At 44.3% G+C, this 19,747-nt stretch overlaps 1 protein-coding gene across 1 annotated transcript; it reads left to right on the top strand.

The window, feature by feature from the left end:
- The first annotated feature begins 17,365 nt into the window (after positions 1 to 17,365).
- KIF2B (kinesin family member 2B) lies at positions 17,366 to 19,258 on the top strand. The gene has a single exon (XM_052687801.1). It carries the CDS (start codon positions 17,366 to 17,368, stop codon positions 19,256 to 19,258), a length of 1,893 nt encoding a protein of 630 aa, XP_052543761.1.
- The last annotated feature ends 489 nt before the right edge of the window (positions 19,259 to 19,747 follow it).

Here is a 19,747-nt window from a genome sequence, read left to right as displayed (position 1 = left end):
ATTATGGCAGAGGTGTAGGCTACCAAAATTTGCCTGGCTTTTTGGAGGCTGGTCTGGAACCCAGCATGTTTGAGAAATGGGTCTCTTCATGTGGTACAAGCAGAGAAGGAGGCAGCTCCCAGTGAGAGCCCCAGAGCCTTCCGTCAGAAAGGCAGGCAGGAGGGAAGCAGTGAGGGCTGTTCCTAAATCCAAATCCTGGCCTCCTGCTGTGGGTGCTCAGTGCTCCTTGCTATGTGACTGAGACATGAATGAAAGGAGTCTCTTCTGGACTTCCAGTTGGTATTTTTGTCATCACCATGTATTGTATGTGCAGTGCCTAATTATTTGAGTTTTTTGTGTCTCATTACAATCTTGATAATGTAGAATTTTGTTCTCTCTCTGATAAAACACGGGACGATATCTGGTCTCCTGTATTCTGTGAAAAACAGGTGTAAATGCACAAAGTACAAACCTGAGCTCACAGGCTTGTGGTTTGGTTCATTTCCCTGAGGTTCCCTGTGCCTTCTTCTGGAGATCTTTACTGGCTCACTGTGACTGATGGTACTTTCCATTGCAGCGTGTGTCACTGGAAGAGGTGGCTCCCTCCACGTATTGGTTGTGATACATAAAACAGGCTCCTAGAGATTTACAAGAAAATATCTGTTACCATCTTTTGAATACGTGGCAAGTAATGCAATGTAGTAGTTGTGCTAGGAAAAATACCTGGCTGAGAAATTGTTAAAAATACAATGTTTGAAAACCCCAGTAAATTACTGTCTTTGTATATATTGCTTATGTATAACAGCAGCTGTGACTTCTGACAGCTGTTTTTTCAATAATTTTCAAGGTTAAATTTTCTACCACTGCAGCTGTGTGTGGCTGAATATTATTTATCAAATGAATTATTTAACAATCATTTAAATCAATGTTCAACTGCTTTATCAAAGAATAGTTTGCTGTCGCACCATGCCTCTCCAAGAGCATCCAAGCCAATGCACACACCACACAGTATATTTTTAATAATCTTTTTAATCAAAGAGATGCTGAGAAGAAAAGAGAGAGAGACAAAAAATGAATTGCAGACTGTAGTTACAGCTGCTGGTGTGCAAGGCTCAGCCACAGTGCTGGAGTACTGCAATAATAACCCCACCTGCACACAGGCCTTCTGCAGACCTGAAGCAAGCTGCTGCAGTGGCCAGTGCTGGGATGTGCACCTGGTGCCCTCTAAGCTCTCTGCTGTGCATGGGCACATTTTCACATGTTCCCACCTGAAGGTGCACTTGATAATTCTCATGCCTTTCTTTAAACTAGCAAACAAGTTACACAGAATCCGGCCCTAAGCTGGTACAACCAAGAGTAGTCTGTACCAATAGCAAATGCTCTGAAACCAGTAAAGGCTTTCCTCCACACGTGTCTTAAAGCTCTGGTTCACAGTTCATCCTCCATAACCAGATATATTTTGTTTTGTGATAAATAAGGTTCGAAGGGAGACCAAGTTCTTGTCATGGCAAGCTGGACACTTGACTTCTCAGTAACTCCAGGATCTGTACAAACTTGTACATTGTGGTTTAGGCACCGTGGCAATGCCTGCCCTTCTGTGCTGGCAGCCAAAACATCCAAAATTTGCAGCTGCCAGTTGTGCATCTCAGAACTGTGTCTTTGCTTTAAAAATCCGTGAAGCTGTAGTTTCCTCAAGGATCAAGTCGTGTAATTACACGGTTACTTCTTCCTATCAGTGACCGATATGCTTCATTTAGATTTGGTAAGCCCCCAGGGTGGAATTGGGGGCATTTCTGGGCCTGCATCCCTGTAGCTTAGGTGGTTCTGATCTGCCCTTGGGTGCCCAGAGCAAGCACCAGCATGGGGACCCAACAAGACTGCAGAGGATGCTTGGAGCAGTGGTGAAAAAGGCAGTTGGGCAGATGATGGGAGACAGGTGATGTCGGGAAAGGCGTTGCCTTCTGCTCCAACGTTTCTGTTACACCATTTGATTGCGTTATTAATTAAGTACATTATTACCTGTGTCCGCATCTCCTTTGTTCCTTCCCACCCAACTTCTCTGCTCTGGATGTATGTAGTTATTATTTCAGTAGCACCTCAGAGCCTGAAGAGCAGCAGGCACCCCGTTGTTTTAGGTACAGTTAATTAAGTTTCTCTGCTCTCTCTTTTTCAAGCATTTAATAGCCATTAAATGGGCATTATCTGACACACAGAAGCCACTGGTAATGAAGCAGACCCCACTGTGGCAGGCAGGCCTGCTTCCTCCCTGCCTTATACATTCTGAATAGATTGAGCTGTTATGGGATGGCAACAAAGAGAATTCTGGTATGAGCACTTGGACGGGTTGATGGCGTGGGCCTGTGAGCTCCTGGCTCAGAATGAGTTTCTCTGGCAGTTAAGTTTGGAAAATTCATTGCTTGGGGTTGTTCGGGGTGTGTCCTTTTGGTACCTTTGGTCACTCATTGCCTCCACCAGGTAATGCTTCATTTTCCCATTAGACTCACTGAAATGACCGGGTGACTGGGGTTCAAAGGGAGCCCAGCATTATGGAAGGACCAGAAATATGCTTCTGTGTTTGAGCTGGTGTTTTCCTTTCTCTGTACCTTCTGTTTCACGTATTAATTTCACATTGGAGAATCTTAGGTTTACTTTGGCATTGGTTTTCATTGAAAATTTCCATTACTGAAAAGAAAAGCAGGACCGAGAGAGGTCAAACTGATTATTGTACAGAGAATTTTAACATAGGCTTCTTCACGACCCTTTGTAATCTTGCTAAAGCAGATGCAGTATTTGAGGACCACCATCTGGTTTTATCCGTGCTCAGACTTGTAATTTACTCAACACAACAAATTGTCCAAAATCTGGACCCACGGAGTGCAGTTGCTAATTTCTGTGTGTTTCCTCCTGCAAATACATTTGATAGACCAGCATTAAGTGACACAAATGAAATAGCAAATGTTTCCGTTTGGCTAAGCTCGGGGAAAACATAAAATCTATATTTGTGAATTTGGTTTTGTTTATCTTTGTAGCAACGATAAATATATTAATTTGTGCAAATCCAAGAAGCAGTAACTAAGAACACAGACAACCTTTAAAGGTCAGGCAGAGTATGAGCCAAATACAATTTTCTGCATAATCTCTATTTCCTCCCTAATTGGAAAGCTAAACAGACATCATGCTGCTGCTTCCTTAACCATTCAGGTGAAAACATCGGTGGTTTTGGAAAAACAACTAGTGTGCTAATGATGACAGGGCAAGCAGGACGTTTTAGAATGCTTATGTCCTGCACTCGTAATAGTTTAACATCTTTAAATGTTTTCTATTTCACTAATGGTAATGGTGGAATGGTAATCCAAATGCTAAACAACACGCCAGCTAATGTATTTTATTTCCAGGGCCATAAAATGGCCTATCTTTCTGGCAGTGCCCCAGGGGATGCTATCATTCTGAAAATGGCTCCGGCTACCAGTAGAACTGTTGGTTAAAATTTGGTGGTTTGGGTTAAATTTTTCATTTAAGGACTGTTTTCTCCTTCATGTCTCGGTGGTGTTTGCTGGCTGCCTTCTAATAGGTCCTTGATGACGACCCTTGGTGACACACGTGGGCTTTTCTGGTCCGTGGCTCTGCCTTTGGCAAAAGAATTGAAAATTACAGGTCCTCAATGAAAGCCTCTTTTCAGCTTGGACATAATAACTTCTTTTTTTTTACATGGATGTCTATGAAGCTGTGCCAATTTGCATTAACAGTGTGGCCATGTATACGTCCATATTGATTTTTTGCTGTTTTCTGATTCATTCTGCATCTCTCCTCTCCTGCCCCTCGCAGTGCTGCTTTTCACTCCTGGCTTATTAGAGTACCTGAAAGATAGAGCTGTGGAACACTGCCAGCCTGGGAAATTATAAGGCTGCATTCAGTTGCTCCTGTTGTACGCTGTGCACAAGTTAGAGGAGGAAATAATGGCTTTCCATAACGCTCACCTGAGAAAGCCTGCCGCGTAAAAATGAAACCACAGGATGAAATGCTGGAAATGCCCGAGGAGAAGTGATTCACAGATGAAGTCAGTGCTGAGCTGGATGTCTCTGCTAAGTAGGCAGAGGCACAGATCTCTTTTTTTAAGTCTTTTTTTAACTTCATTTTCTTTTGTATCTTTTTTTGTTTGTTTGTTTGTTTTTACTTCAGAAAAGATCCAAAGAAGGAAAAGTAAAAGATTGATTCCGTGGCTCCATCCAGCTGAAACCAAAGCTCCTTTACTTTGCCCGTAGCCCTACTCCAGGAGTAGCAGCATCCTTTTCTGGCAGTGCAGCCCAGGTGCTGAGTTCCACATGTGCCAGGTCCTCACGGATCTCCCTGGGCTTGCAGAAACCAGGGGCTGACACACTGAAATCACTGCCATCATTTGGGAACTTCTCGTCAGGAACCAATGCCAGCGTAGATTTGCAAGCTCCTTTCACACAGCTATCAATGTGAATTTCTTGAGTGAGGTTTCTTGTCGACTCCTGAATTAAAAACAAACAAAACACCTTCAAAACAGTTACTCTTCATGAACACAAATCCCAGCCGTGTCAGAATTTCTTTTCTCCTGAACGCCAGCCCAGCTGCAGACATGCATTTCAATCTGCCAGTGATCATATACTCCATCCTCTTTTCTTATTCTTTCTGAAGATGCTTGTTAATGAACCTTCTTGAAAAGACACGGGATGAAAAGCCAGGGCACTGGGTGGAAAAGCAGTGCAGATTGGAAAAGACAGAAAGCTTATTTAATTCTTTCTTTTCCCAATCTCAACTCCCTCAAGTTATCTTTAAAAGGATGTTTAAAGCTTACAGTTAAAACTTTCCTGCATTTAACTGTAATAATTAACAGCAGCTCAGGGAGCATTCGAGTCCAAAGGGAAACATTTTCAGAACTCATTTCAACCACTGCCAGTCATGTGTTTGGGGAGGGATGGGATCTTGAGGAAAGTTCACAACCGGGCTTTTACCTTGATTACTTTTTTAAGTCTTTTATGCCCAAATTTCATTTGTTAAGATTTAAGGTCTACATCGTGCGCCTGTAATCAGCTCTCTGGGTCCAAAAGGCAGTCAGTGGGCCCTAATGATTCGCAGCAGCACCAACCTGTGCTTTATTTGAGGGAAGTGGTTTCATAATTCTACCACTGAATCAAAAGCAAAGATGTGGGTTGAAAGAAGGAACTGAGGATGTGGGGAAAATAGGACTGCAATGAGTTTGATGAGATCCTTCCTCATCAAGGAAATGGGACTGCAGTTGGCATGCAGCTCACCACATGGAGCACCGTCCCAACGGTGTGCTCAGCATTGACTGTGTCTAATGAGAACATAAACCCAGGAAGTCTGGTATCCTGCCTACATCAATGATAATTCCAGCCAGTTAAAAGGACATAAAAAGCTATAATGAAGCTACTGATTCTGTGAGGGAAAGGAACTGCTGATGGGATATTCTAAATGCCAAGATCTCAGTCAGTGTAACTCGTGCTCAATCACAGCCATACTTTTCAGAGTGGATTGTTGAACTTAAATGCAGATTGAGACTGTTGCAGGGGAATGTCTTTGGTTTCTTTCAGGACAGATGAGTGTCACTGATGTATGGCTGCTGGTCAATCTGAATTCTAGTGCAGTAGTGTATCAGGAGCTCAGTTTACTCTGGCATCGTCTTAAACCTGAACAAATAGGTAAGATAAGACATAAAAAAACTTTTGGCAATGGTCTCTGGGTTATGGTGTCATACACCTGGAGTAGGGGTTGGACATAGGGGCAGCCTAGAGATAGGCACATTTTGGGAACAATGGAGAAAAGTATATTCACAGATTATTTATTAATTACTGTTAATCCCTGGAAATAGGATGTGGTTTTTGTTGATTCAGGTAATTTTATTTCTTTTCCAGCTCATTGCTGCATCCATCTGTGGGTCAAGGCAGTAAGCTTAGGGTTAGAGGCAGTGAGGCTCTGATAGGAGCTGAGATGGACAAAGGTCAGAATTGCTGTCAATGTGCAGTTATCAGATGTCCTGAACTTAAACCAGCATCCTTAGCAGAACTGCTCTGAGCAGAGCTTATTTCAGGTCTCAGAGTTTCCGTGAACACTCAACTGGTTGCATTTTGTGGGAGTGTTCAGTGTGAAATGGAACTTTCCCATTAAGAGCAGCATCTTTTAGTCTGAATACATAGCACAGGATTTCCCTTCTGAGCTGAATTTTGCATTTCATTTTTCAGCTCACATAAAATATTCTCTAGTTCTCATTACTGAAACACTGCGTATGAGTATCACATATCTCAGTGGTTAGTATTTGGAAGTAAAATATCAGTAAAGCAAATGCAGTCTCTTGATTTAAGTACAGAGATAATAAAGAAACCTTTCCTCTTCCACCTCCAAGCTGGGAGCATTCTCAGAGTAGCAGTGGTTGGATTGAGACCTCTGCAGACTGACTTGTCCCTTGGTCAGGACCTTCTCCAGTTGGTTTTTCTCCCAAAACTGAAACTTCACAGCTCTGCTGGACAACCTGTGGATGATTTCTGGATATGAGGCTCTAAGTCCAAACACAAATTAATAATTGCTGTAGCTGCTGTGAAAGCATGGAAATTTGAGCTGGAAAGCATTTCTCTGAATGAGAAATTCAGAAACTCATTTCTCTGAATGAATGCTCATTTCTTGTTTGCATTTTTCAGAGGATGCCTTGCTTGGTCAAACTACTAAGAATATTTTTGCAAAGAACTGCATACAGTTGCTCAAATTAAAAAAAATACAGTGAGCTTTGTGTCCAAAAATCATAGGAAGCAGCAGTCTGCTGTGCTGCTGAGGAGGCTTTGGGAGCAGATATCTCTGTATGACTGTGTGCCACAGCATTGCTGTTCAGCTGTTCTGTTCAGGCTGATGTTAATCTGTGGCAGTAAAACTGCAATTTTAAAATTGTGCACTGATTTATTCCACCAGTGTACATTGTACGAATCTGCTGAACTAACAGCAATTGAGAGAAGACAGTCCTGTAGGTTCAGCAGCCACTGAATTATGATGTTTGGTGTTTTTCAGGTATGGTGTCTTGCATAAACAGATCACATGGGCTACTAAACCCACGTCTTTTTTGGACCTTGCACAGGCTATTCCCCATGCATAATTTCTCAGGCAGATCCTCACTTATCCATTAGCATTGTCCTCTGACCCAAACTGGGAGGGTCCTGCAAAGGCTTAATCCTTGCAGCACTAGAATCCAAGTGAGTTGTTTCAGACAGATTGTTAATGTTTCAGTAGGGATGCAGAAATGTCCCTTTAATTGCTGAATGCTTTCCACTGCCCTGCAGCTGTTCCCTTACCTGCTGCTCAGGATTGACATGTGGGTTTTTCCCCAGGGCTTTCTGGAGCTGAATGGATGAGCAGTGAGCTCCCTGACACACAAGGAAGTGGTGCCAGCCCTTAGGGGTGTTTAGAGGACAGCTCAACTATGCCTCTGCCTCCAGGCTGAGGTGCTGCTTGGTTCTGGGCTCCTTGCCCAGCTTTGGGTCAGACGCAGGAGCAGCAGCACAGCTCAGGACCTCTCTCCATGGGAAGCACTCTCACCTCTCTATGGGAAGCACTGTCCTTTGTCACAACTGCAAGTGTGCATTGTGCAGGTCCTCCTTTCTGCTGCTCTGCAGTAGCAATGGACTCAAGCCTGCCCCTCCCACGTCTCTCACTTTCTTCCATGCATCCGCTGCATACAAATTGCTGATCCACAGCCCAGGTAACAAAGCCACTGCCTGCTTCCTTCTTCAGGTAGCCTGACATTTCCAATGGCAGGAGCTGGGGGAGGCCATTCATTTTATATGTGCACACAGATCATAAATAATGAGTCACTAATTCCAAGGAGGCCACCAGTGTCAAATCACATCAGCTGAACCGAAGTCAGTGTCCCAAGATACTGTGCAGCAAAATGTAATCTCTGAAACAGATTTCTTTGCTGGGTCCCTATGCCTGTTATACTGCTTATGTAGTTAGGCTGGAAAGTACTTCAGGCAGGGATTACCTCTCCCTGCTGTGCTCTGCTCAGCACCACGTGTATCTTTGTCTCTTTATGCAATAATTAATAATAAATCTTCTGGTAATCTGGTTGTGGCACAACTTTCAGACTGTTATTTCTCTATGTGTTAGATAAAACAAACCAGCAGATGACTTGGGGGCTGCTGAAGCACTGCTAGGCATTAGGGCTTTTCAGTCACTTTAATATTGCAAGACTTAACAGGAAATATGGATTATACTGCAGCATTTGTGTTTGTCTGCTTTTGCTGCACTAGGAGTAACGTAGGAATCACTTCTCTGAATGTCATCTCCTTAAGGCAGAAATCTTCTCAGGTAGTTATGTAGCATGGTACAGACAGTGAGACGAGATAAATGGCAATGCCCAGCTCTTGGCAGAGCATAGATCTCGTAAACTGTTTAAGCAGTCCCTCATTAATCAGAAGCATTGACCTTGTGTGGGGTGCAGGTGATGCTTCTGGGTGTCTGCAGAACATTCAGTGACACCATCCATGAGGTGCCCAAGCCCACCTTACAGATGCATTTCTTGCGCCGTGGCTGCTTGGTTGTGCACACAGTTCTGCTGCCTGTGGGGGTTTGGAGCTCCATCAGGCACTGTGGGCCTCTGGTTTGCAGAGCCGGGGGGCTGAGGGCAGTCTGCTGTGGAAACAGTGCACGCCTGCATCAGTATCTGGTTTGCAGGGATCATCAAATCCCACACCTGCTTGTCTTGGAGAGGTTTCTGTGGCAGAAAGCAAATCAGTGGGCTTAGCCTACTAGAGGGAAAACAGTGCACTTCTGTGTGCGTGCATTATGCAGCCTTCTGATACCTTCCTTCTGCATGTTTTGTGTCTCTATGGGTGGAGAGAAACAAAGAAAGAAAATGAAGCAGACTACATCCAGCACCTTGGTGTTGTCCTCATGGTTGTCCTAATACAGCTACAGTCTGTAACTTAGGAAATTGTGATAATGGAGGGAGGTTAAGGGAGGGGTACTTCTGAGGCTCAAGCACCGTTTATATTTGCTTATTAATTCCAAATGAGGGCAGAGACACATAAAGGAATACTGTAAAGGTACATTTTATCCTTTCATTTAGAAACATAACATCTGAGAAACATTTATTAGCAAAACATCAACTCTATTTGCACATTTCTAAATAGAATATCAGATCAACTGAATTTTAATTTTCATGTCTGTAATTTGTTAATATAATTATGGTACAATGTAGTTAGCTGCTTTCAGATCTTTCAGTGTTAATTAAAAAGCTAATAACTTGGAAAGCTATAAATATTGAGGTAGAGGGGCTGGTGCTGCAGGCAGTTAATCCTTTATTTGTCACTTGCTAAGGATCCATTTGCAGGCCGGGCTGTGCACAGTGCAGGCAGCACCGGGCTGCTCCCCCAAGCAGCACACACAGTTCAGTGCTGCCAGCAGGCATCCCATCCCGCACAGGCAGCGCTGCTCTGCTTAGAAATGCTTGAGGTATTTGTGTTTTCAGATCCAAGGGAAATTTTCATGGTTCCAAATTAAAAAAAGGAAAGCCACCGTTTTTCCTGCTGGAATCTCAGCTGAGTGTCCCAAAGCCTCTGTGGGTCTCTTCAGGGTTGGCTTTGTGCTTCTGCAGAGCAGCACCCAGTGCCCCACACAGCTGAAGGGAGCTCCATGGCCATCACAGCAGCCTCACAGCAGCATCTTCTTCCTCTCCATGGGATTCCATTGTGGTTGGCTGGGATGTGGAATGCCCGCACGGTGCTTACTCTTTAGTCAGTGGAAATAGAAGGCAGATTTTATCGGTCTGTGGTGATCCAGTTCCTGAATAGACCTGATATGGATACAGTCTGGTTTTCGTAGAGTGATTTCCGATTTATGTGGCTAGGGAAGAAAAATGTTTTGCATTAAAAATACCGTGCTCTGGTTTTGATTGTTTTAAACATTCTAACATCTATTTTAACAGAAAATGGACTTTCACTTCAGCTTTGTAAATGAAGCACAGGCAGGTGAGGCTGTGCTATAACACAGAAGAAAAAGCTGTGCTTGAAATTCAAATTGAAAGGCAGATAATGGACCCAGGCAGGAACACACAGAGCAGCTCCAACTGAGGCAGGGATTTAAGAAACCCCAACAGGACAAACATTGGAACTGTGAACCGACTTCCTCTTATGAAGGAGAAGGTTTGAGAGCGAGTGCCTCAGCGTTGTTTCAGCACACAATCATTTACCTTAAGGAAATCATTAATTCTGCTCAGCAGTTCTCATGAGCAGCCTGATGCTGAGCTTCCTAACAGGCACTCAAAGGAAGCACGGCTTTCTGTAGTCGGCTCAAATTGTTTAATATTTGTCAAACTTGAATTGTGTTGGAAGGATACATAGTGAATAATGGGTTTCTCCTGCTCTTTACACACGGGCAAGGCTGCACAGCCACTCCAAGCTGCAGTTTATTGCACTGCATTATGCATGAGGTGGCTTTGCAAGCAGATACATTAACACAAAAGGAGGGAGGGAAGAAAAAGCACAAGAAAGCAGATTTGTGCATTGTCCAATTTGTAAGGGTTAAGAATAATTTAGGGAACTTTTAAACACTTGTGTGCTAATACCTGGAACTGCAGCACTGGAATAGTTCCTTAGTGCGTGTGTAGCAGAAAACATGGCAGCTTTGGCATGCAGCTGCTCCTCCTTCTATTGGAATTGTGTTGTAGCCACTGACTCAGGCAATCCCAGCAGCCTTTTCTGAAAATCTAAGGTTACATCCTACAAAGAGCTAAACTGTTTTCTTTTCCCATTTCTGTAAGGGGATTTGAGACCTAAGACCATCTGTCAAGCAGCCACTCAGAGCTATTAAGATGTAGGTGTGTAGTAACTAAGAATTGGCAAATGGCTTAAGGACACCCACCACACTTCGATTTCCAGCAGGCATTTGGGTGTGCTCTGCTTAGGGATTTATTTCTAAATTGTCCTAAACTCCTGTCTGCACCCTCTAGGTAGTCAGATACCTGTGCTGTTCAGGCTGTGAGCACTAACACATGGTTAGCACCTCACAAAGCTGGGTCTGACCAGGTTTATTGCACATTTCTTGCTGAGTGCACGTGGCTGGACCAGCGGGATCTCATCCAAGTCAGTTCATTCTCCCTGTAATGGCAACAAAAGGGTGACAGCTGATGGGAGTCAGTGCTCGCCCATGGGAGTCCACAGAGCTTCCAGCACGGCTCTGCAATGGGACGAATTGCAGTGAGTTTTCACTTCGAGTGAGGCAGGGTGTTGGAATTTGCCTTTCTATCACAAATTAGGTTACTGCCTGGAAGTGGCATCCTTGTAGCTGGGAATCACCACTGTATCACAGCAGGGTATGTGTCTTGTCAGTGCAGCTCCTGGGCTTTGAGAGCTTGGAAGGGTTTATCCCTGTTTCTTTAAGCCTCCACAGTGCTGTGCAGATCTGAAGGTGATGGTGGCTTCCTTGCATGAAGTGTTGTGGATTGCAAATGGGAGCAGCACAGTGCACACTGCTAATGGTCGGGCATTTTGTATCTGAATATGAAATCCAGTGGCAGCTTAGGTGATTTTCTGGGGGGCTGTCTGATCACAGGCTCATCTGAGTATAAATCCTTACTTAGTTCTGGACAAGCTAACTAGTGAGCCGTGCCTTGGTACAGGAATCAGAAAAGTATTCTAGGAAGGGAATCAGAAGGGATCTGACAGCCTCTACAATGAGTGATAAAGCTTCTTCAGCATTTTTTGCACAAGCTCTAATTCAGATCCCAGTAGTTTCTGTGACTATTTATCCTCAAATGTTGCGTCCTTAACTTGGCAGGAGAAATGAACTTAACCAACCAAAGCCATTTCTCAGCAGTACCTGACAGTGTGGATCCCCGGCAGCGCTTCATCCCTTCTGCAGGTCGGAACTATTACTGATATAATTAAATAATACTGGTCCATGATAGAAATATATTAGCTTTAGACAGTGTTAATACTGTACACAAGAGTATGAGGATTGATAGTCCTTGTAATCTCTTATCTAAACATAGAAGGGCTGCATATGCTGTTCATAAAACACTGAAATCAATCATTGCAGTGACAGGCAGGTAATTGGGAAGCAAGCTCCTACTTATGCAGACCATGAGGGGATAACAGCCTTCAGCATTTTTTTCTGCAAATACTATTATCTGTCTCATCTTTCAAACTTCAAAATCCAAAGTGAATCACTTAAACTCCACTTGTGAGCACGACGTGGGCAGCGTGGCTCTCAGAACAGCCACAGCTTGGCACTGCCCTGAGCTCAGAGCACAGGAGGCACCGTGCAGCGCAGGCAGAGGGATGGAGGAGTGCAGGAGGAGCACAGAGCCCGTCCCCACCTGCAGGGAGGGTGGCTCAGAGCCATAGCTCCAGGTAACCAATGAAAACCAGCCGTGTCTGCGTGGCTTTTGGCGTAGGATCAGATTTTAATTAACGTTGGTTAAGTCCTTTGAATCATTAAGGCTTAAAACAATTGTATGAGTGCGGAGCTCCGTAATTTTTCTAATGAACGCTTTGCAGAGGGGATCTCAGAGCATTTAAGCACCACAGTGTTTACACATTCAGCCAGTTGAGGATAGTCAGAAGGATTCGATAATTAGAAGAGTTTGTTACTAAAAGCTTCTCCATGTGTTAAACATTAGCAGGATGTTCCTAACCACGAGATAAATTAGGCCTACCTACACTGGTCTGTGAATTAGCAGTTTTCACTCTGATTTTCAGATTAGTTATATCAATTTTAAATACTGCTTTCTGCCTGGAAGACTAGTAAATACATAATAATAAAAATTGACTGTGTCTCATTAAAACACTGAGAGGAGAATATACCACTTTCATTTGGTAACTCGTTGTCACCCACAACTTCCATTGAGTTTGCTGGAATTTATTCTCTTTTAGAATGACACCAATAATTATCTTATTTTGTGTTTTTATTACTTCATCGGATGAATGAAAGTTGTTTTTATTGCTCAGAAAAGCAGAGTTTCACTCTGTTAGAAATCTAGAGAGCTGGCAATGGTCCCACTTCACTACATAAGGATGCAAGTCCTCTAGGCTCCTCAGTATGGTAGATCCCATCTGTGCTTTCCTACTTGAAGAACAGCAGTTGTTTCCCTTGGGAAGGCTTTGGGATTCTGTGTGTATGGTTTTTCATGGCCTTTTTTCCACCCCTCTCCCCCCCACATTGTGATTGGGATCGTGGTTTTCCAAGGAGTTTGTGTGGGCAGATCTGAGCATCCGTGCAGCTCCCATGGAGTGTGAAATGCAAGCTGTTGTTGGCCTCGTCCCGTTTCATCTGCTCACTGTGTTTTTTGGCAGAAAGGACTGGTTGTCTGTATTAATGCTGGGGGTTGCGACCACAGCTTTTTGCGTGCAGGGCGAGCTGACAGCTAGCTGGTGGAAAAGCAACAGAAGAAATGTGGAATGTTTCTTACATCCTATGATAGTAAAGCATCTTCTTTTAACAGACTGCGCACTATATCTTTGCTGCTGCACACTGCCTTTATTCTCTGATGACTCATAGCAGCAGCAAATCCTTTACTTTCTTCCTCAATGTAGTATTTTATAAAGTACAAACAAAAAAACTCACGTATGTTTGCAAATTATTTGAAGGGTGTTTGAATAAGTTACAAGTTTTTAAGCTGCTGCACATTTGTTTCAGGGTTTCTGTGCAGATAAACCAAAGCTTTACAGGCTTTGGGAAAAGGCTGATCCCTTTGCTCCCAGGAGGTGCCGTCCTCTTCCTTTCCTTTCCTCACCACTTTGTAATTACTGCCTGTAACCCTGGCAAAAAAACACACTGAAGAAAAACTGTCTTTGGGAATGTTTACATGTTGTTGAGCACAAATCTTGGTTAAACCACAGCATTCAGGTCTGTGGCAAAATTTCCTTTTAAGAACTTTTCAGTTCTAATCCTGCATAACCTTTTTGCCACCTAAGGGCTGCCTGTCTCCTGCCGTGATGCCAGTTCAGCCTTTTCTACCCAGGGAAACAAGAGAACTGGAAGAATAGTTTCACTATATTTGCTACTTGGGATCTGCAAAACAGACAAAATGGACATCAATATGTCCTCTTCCTTTGAGTCCTGATTTAGGACAGCACTTGGCTTGGAGGGCTGGGAGGGGACCTCAGTGCCTGCATGCATTCGGGTTGGCAGCAGGGCTGTGGCAGTCCATGTTTGTCACGAACCTGAGCACCTCCTAAGATAACCCATCTATATACAGGCACTCTTGTGCTTTGGGAAGAGGATTTTACACTTCTTTCTTAAATTACTGATCAACTGATCACTGTTTTGATTTAATCTCTGTTACCCCATTTATGTTTGATGATAAAAGCTAGTAAATGCATAGCCATCAAAACCATTAATGGTTGTTGCAGCTGAAAATATGCAATCTCAAGCCAAGTACAGTCTTTCTTAAAAACATACTTTTTATATATGATGCACTTGCATATATTTTAGTTCTGTTGTGTACAAAATCACACTTGAGAACTGCTGCAATTAGATGCCAACATGATGAGGGAGCAGCAAGATACTCTTGGGAGTGAATTATGGAGCAGTAATTCATGAGAAGGTACTGCTAGAGAAAGGCAGAAGGCCGAGAGCTGTTAAGTGCAGCAGGTGTGAATTACTGCACTATAATTCACAGGCTTGGGTGTCTTATCAGAATTATAAAATAGCCCTATGCAAATATTTTTTAAGGATGCAAGGACAAATAATCAGATGTAACTGGGGCTTCACCTCACTGAAGGGTCCCAGAGTCTTAAACAGCAGCAAGGTATGGCATCAGAAATGAAAAGTATGGGTTATTTTAACCTTACTTTGAATAACTGAATTTGACTGTATTTAAAATGTTTACTTCCAGTTTGTCTGCTTTTCCAGTCACCCACTGTGTTTGCCTGTTGTGAACTCCCCAGAACTCCCCTGTTATGTTTCTCCTGGAGTTGTTTCTATTCTGTGCAAAGGCAGGTGAAGCCCCTATAAACATGGGATTCTTATTATTCTTTTTCTAGGAGCTTCCTCACAGGGATTAATCCATTCTATAAATGACTGGAGCAGATGAACAGTATTGCCATTTTTAGAGGTGTGCTCTGGTTTTGAGTACCCACTTTGCTGCGAATTTTCACTCCTATGCAAAGCAGAGCTCACAGAAGGCTGCAGGTTTCTGTAGCCTCTGTTAACAAGGTGCTCCTTTTCCCATTAAGATATTAAATCTGTAGGTTAATGACAAGACAACCGTTATCATTACATACACAACCCAAAAATCGAAGCCGTTCCTTCTAAAACATGCTGATAGATCCAGCACTTCCTTCCTGTTATTAAAGCACTTCTATTTCAACAGATGGGCTCTCAGGAAAGAGCAGTTGGTGGTTTGTTGAAGAAGGGACAGTTGATGAGTGCTGACTGCAAAGGAGGGGCTGTGATGTGCGCTCAGCTCCCGAAGAACTCAGTCAGCTCCAGGTTGTGTGGCCATGCAGGAAGCCTGCAGCCAACTCCTGAGCTCAGCAGCTGCTGGGTGTCCATTTGCAGCAGTGCTGTAACAAAACTTGATTTGATGTTTTGTCCCATGGGAGATTTATATTTAAAATGCATATTTTTGTGTTTGGGTTATCCAGAATGCCTCTCCGAAAAGGTCACAAATTATCCCTCATCAGGAGAGTTATTTCTGAAGGATTTTTTTCCTTATTTTTTCTAAGTTGCACCATTGCTAATTTGTGCGTTCTCACAGATGATAAACTCTCTCAGCCCCACACTGCTGTTCTGTCACCTTTTGCATACATCACTGTGCAACTGGTAGCAACTGCAGGTCCTGGTTCTTTATTTGTGCTGAAAAATTGTCTTCTAACAGCTTTGGAGAAAAGAATGTATGTCTAAATGAAGCAAACCTCAGTCAGTCAGGCTCCTTTAAAAAGCATCTTCCTATGAACAAAGCTTTAATAAGCCTAGCGACAATCCCAAAATTAGTTTTCCATTATGGTTATTTGGGGCTATTTCGATGCATTTATGAAATTGAGTCATTTCCTCTTACAAAGTTATCGCTAATTAAAACCAAAATGAGCAACTGTGTGCACAGTGTGGTGGGTATGGCTGCAGTTACCCAAGTGCGCGTTGCAGCACTTGCATCATTCTGTGAGCAGAATGAAAGTCGTTCAGCTATCTGAGAGCCAATATCAGATTCCTCAAGCAATGCCTTGACTGATGCGCATTGGAGATTCTAAAAAGGTCTCCAAGCATTAAACAGAAAAGTCAGCTTGCTATAAGGACTGATTGCAGTTTACCCCTCTGGCCCATTCCTGGGTTACTGCTTCAGCCTCTGCTCCAAGGTGCTGTGACCTCCAGATCTGGCAGAAGAGTTTGAGCAAGGTCTGACACTAAGAGGGACAGTGTTGCCATGGAAAGCTGAACAAGCCCTTTAAATCTCAGCTTTCCTGTGCCCTGTATCCCTGATGCTCTGTGTTTCTTCAAGCTTATCTAACGGCACACAAAGCAGGATTTGCTCTCCCAAATCTCTCCAACAAGTGGCTGCTGTTTTATTGCTCCACATCCTTCATCAGGCTGGCGTTTTGAGATGGAGCCCCAACAATCAGATCTCTCTATCATCGTGATATAACTTCAGCAAACAAAAACGGTTTGTGTTACATTTACAGTGCATGCTGAGGCGTGAGGATGGAGTGCAGCACAAACAGTTGAAAGGAGCGGCAGTCGTGGCAGCTCTGTCCCCAGACAAAAGTGTGAATGTTAATGTGAATGTTAAAAAGATGTAACCAAAACTTTGAAATTCTTTATTCAGGAATCCAGGTGATTGAAGAACATTACAGAAATGAATTAAAAATATTACCAGTTTTTCCACTTATCAAAATTAACTCCTTGCTTATGGATGCAGATATACTCATGGCACTGACATTGCAAGTCCAGTTTTCATTTCTTTTCTCTTAAGCTCGTATTTTGTTCAAGCAGGATTTCCAGGCATGCAAAGCCTTTTAAAAGAATTCGAAATTTACATTCAAGGCAATTATGCTTCCTTCATTTTCACATGGCCAATCCGGGTTGAGAATGCTCTCCTGAATTTCTGCGCATGTGTCACTGCTATAAATTCTTGTGTCACTGGCAGTGGCTTAACACAATGTGACTGATCTAATTGGACACGACGTGTTACGGCAGCTGCACACCAGCCTGGATGTTCCAATAGGCCTTTTCAGGTGATGGCAGCATTACACGTTACTTTCACTCATAGCAGCGGATTAGAAGCCCATCTTTGTTCCACTTCAAAGCTGACTCCAGTTCCACAGCAACCACTGTGACACGGTGCTGGGTTCTGGAGCACTGAGCCCTCAGGAGTAACATGAGTCTGCCTGCCCCCCCTGCATCCAGGTCCATGAACAGCATGGCCAGCAAGTTTGGGCTCATCCAGCTGGGCAGCTGTGTGGAAATCAAGCACAGCAGTGGGCACACATGTCAGGCAGTAGTGACAAAGCTCCATGAAAACACCTCCAGCGTCACTGTGGAATGGCTTGAGAGAGGGACCAGCCAGGCCAAACAGGTGGATCTCCAGGTCATCTTTGATCTCAACCCTCATCTAGCCCCAAGGAGCAGATTCACAAGCAGCGCTGAGACCTCGCTGTCAGCCAGAGGTTACCGGAGCCCAGTGAGTGAAAGGCTGCCACAGCCCACCAAAATGGAAGTGTGTTGGGACAGCAGGAGGAGCCCTGTGGTTGCCCAGCCTCAGTCCGAAATGAGGTGGATGACACCGTGCATGTGGCAGATGGACAGGCTGCCGAAACAGCAGGAATACCATCAGCTGGATGTGCAGGAGAAGCCAGCTCAAAAGGACAGCACATCACTCCATGCCAGGAGTGACATAGTGGCCATGATCCAGGAGTGCCGCAACCACCTGCATGGCAAGGCATCGTGGGCCTCCATGCCATGTCAGCCTCGCCGCATCAGTGTGTGCATTCGCAAGCGGCCCCTGAACCAGCGGGAGGCTGAGCTCAGTGACACCGATGTGGTGACAGTGTCCTGCCAGGGCATGGTGATTGTGCATGAAGCCAAGCAGAAGTTGGATCTCACACAGTATCTGAACAACCAGGTCTTCCGCTTCGACCATGCCTTTGATGAGCATGCTACCAACGAGCTGGTGTACAGGCACACCGCCCAGCCCCTCGTGGATATCATCTTCCAGGGAGGCATGGCCACCTGCTTTGCCTATGGCCAGACTGGCAGCGGCAAGACACACACCATGCGGGGAACCATCTCTAGCAAAGGAATCTACGTCCAGGTCGCTGAGGATGTCTTCCACAGGCTGCAGTACCCTAATTACCAGAAACTGGAGCTTTGGGTCTATGGAGCCTTCTTTGAGATTTATAGGGGCAAAGTGTTTGACCTGCTGAACAAGAAGAAGCGGTTGAGGGTGCTAGAGGATGGTAAAAAGGAGACCCAGGTGGTAGGCCTGTGTGAGGAAGAGGTCACCAGCGTGGAAGATGTCATCAGGCTCATTGAAACAGGCAGCAACTGTCGCATGGCAGGCCAAACTTCGGCCAACACTCAGTCCTCCCGGAGCCATGCCATCTTCCAGCTCATACTCAAGAAGAGAGGACAGTTGTATGCCAAATTTTCCCTAATTGATCTGGCTGGGAATGAAAGAGGAGCTGATGTCACAGCTGCAGACAAGCAAACGAGGCTGGAGGGGGCTGACATTAATAAAAGTCTCTTGGCACTCAAGGAATGTATCAGGGCATTGGGGCACAACAAAACCCACACCCCATTCAGGGCTAGCAAGCTCACCCAAGTCCTGAGGGACTCTCTTATAGGGGAAAACTCATATACCTGCATGATTGCCACTGTCTCTCCAGGAATGAGATCCTGTGAGCACACCCTTAACACCCTGCGGTATGCCAACCGTGTGAAGGAGCTGGTTGTGGATTTAAATTCTCTTAAACAGCCTTTTCAGATCGTGTCCAGCTTACCACAGCAGCAGCAGCTTGGGGTGCAGGCAAACAAGGAAGCCTTGTCCAAGGCATTTAAGAGAAAAGAGAGAAATGAGAAAACACTTATGGAGAAGCATCAGAAATCTCTGCGATGTTTGAAAGAACTCTTAGAGGTGGCTGCAGGAACAATCAGGAATGTAGATATATATGCTGCACAGTTTCAATCATTTCTGGATCGAGAAATTGGCATCCTGACTGAGATTCGAGAAAAAGTCAGATTATTCCCGTCAGCAGCTTGCAAGGAGCAACAGGACAGCAACCAGAGCTGCACTAAGAGCTCCCGAGCACTGTGAGCTGTACCAGAGCCCCAGTCCCTGAGGCTGCCAGGAGAGGAGAGCTGTTAGCTGCCACTGCTTCATCTGCCCAGCAATTGTAGTGTTCAAGAAACATTAAATGGCATTCGCATGAACATTCTGGTTGAGTTTTTATTCCTTGAAAATAGTTGTTTAAACTTGTAGGAGAATAGTCTGGCTGTTTTATTCTGGGTATTTTTCATTGCAGAAAGTTAAACTGTGCAGTTGTGAAGATCTAACCTGTAGGAAATGGTAAGAATTTACAGAGAGTGTATCTCACGTCATTTGGGCAGATTTCCCCTATTGTGCCTGTAAAATTATATATATATATACACACACAGATATTCATAGGTACCTGCCTAGATGTGGCCTCTCAAGGATTCTGTTGAACTGCACCAAAAGAAGAGCCACGTTCCCAGGTTAGGAGGAGAAGTTGTGCCTGCAAGGCTTGCAGAGGGAAGCAGAGGTTGGTGCCCTGTATCAGAAACC

Source organism: Tympanuchus pallidicinctus, unplaced genomic scaffold, assembly GCF_026119805.1.
Source record: "Tympanuchus pallidicinctus isolate F22 unplaced genomic scaffold, pur_lepc_1.0 scaffold23, whole genome shotgun sequence".
In the NCBI taxonomy this organism is placed as follows: domain Eukaryota; kingdom Metazoa; phylum Chordata; class Aves; order Galliformes; family Phasianidae; genus Tympanuchus; species Tympanuchus pallidicinctus.
This window is presented reverse-complemented; position numbering and strand designations above follow the sequence as displayed.

Bases quoted from the DNA above. Each gene is read 5' to 3' on its own strand.
- KIF2B (XM_052687801.1), top strand. From the start codon at position 17,366: ATGGCCAGCAAGTTTGGGCTCATCCAGCTGGGCAGCTGTGTGGAAATC.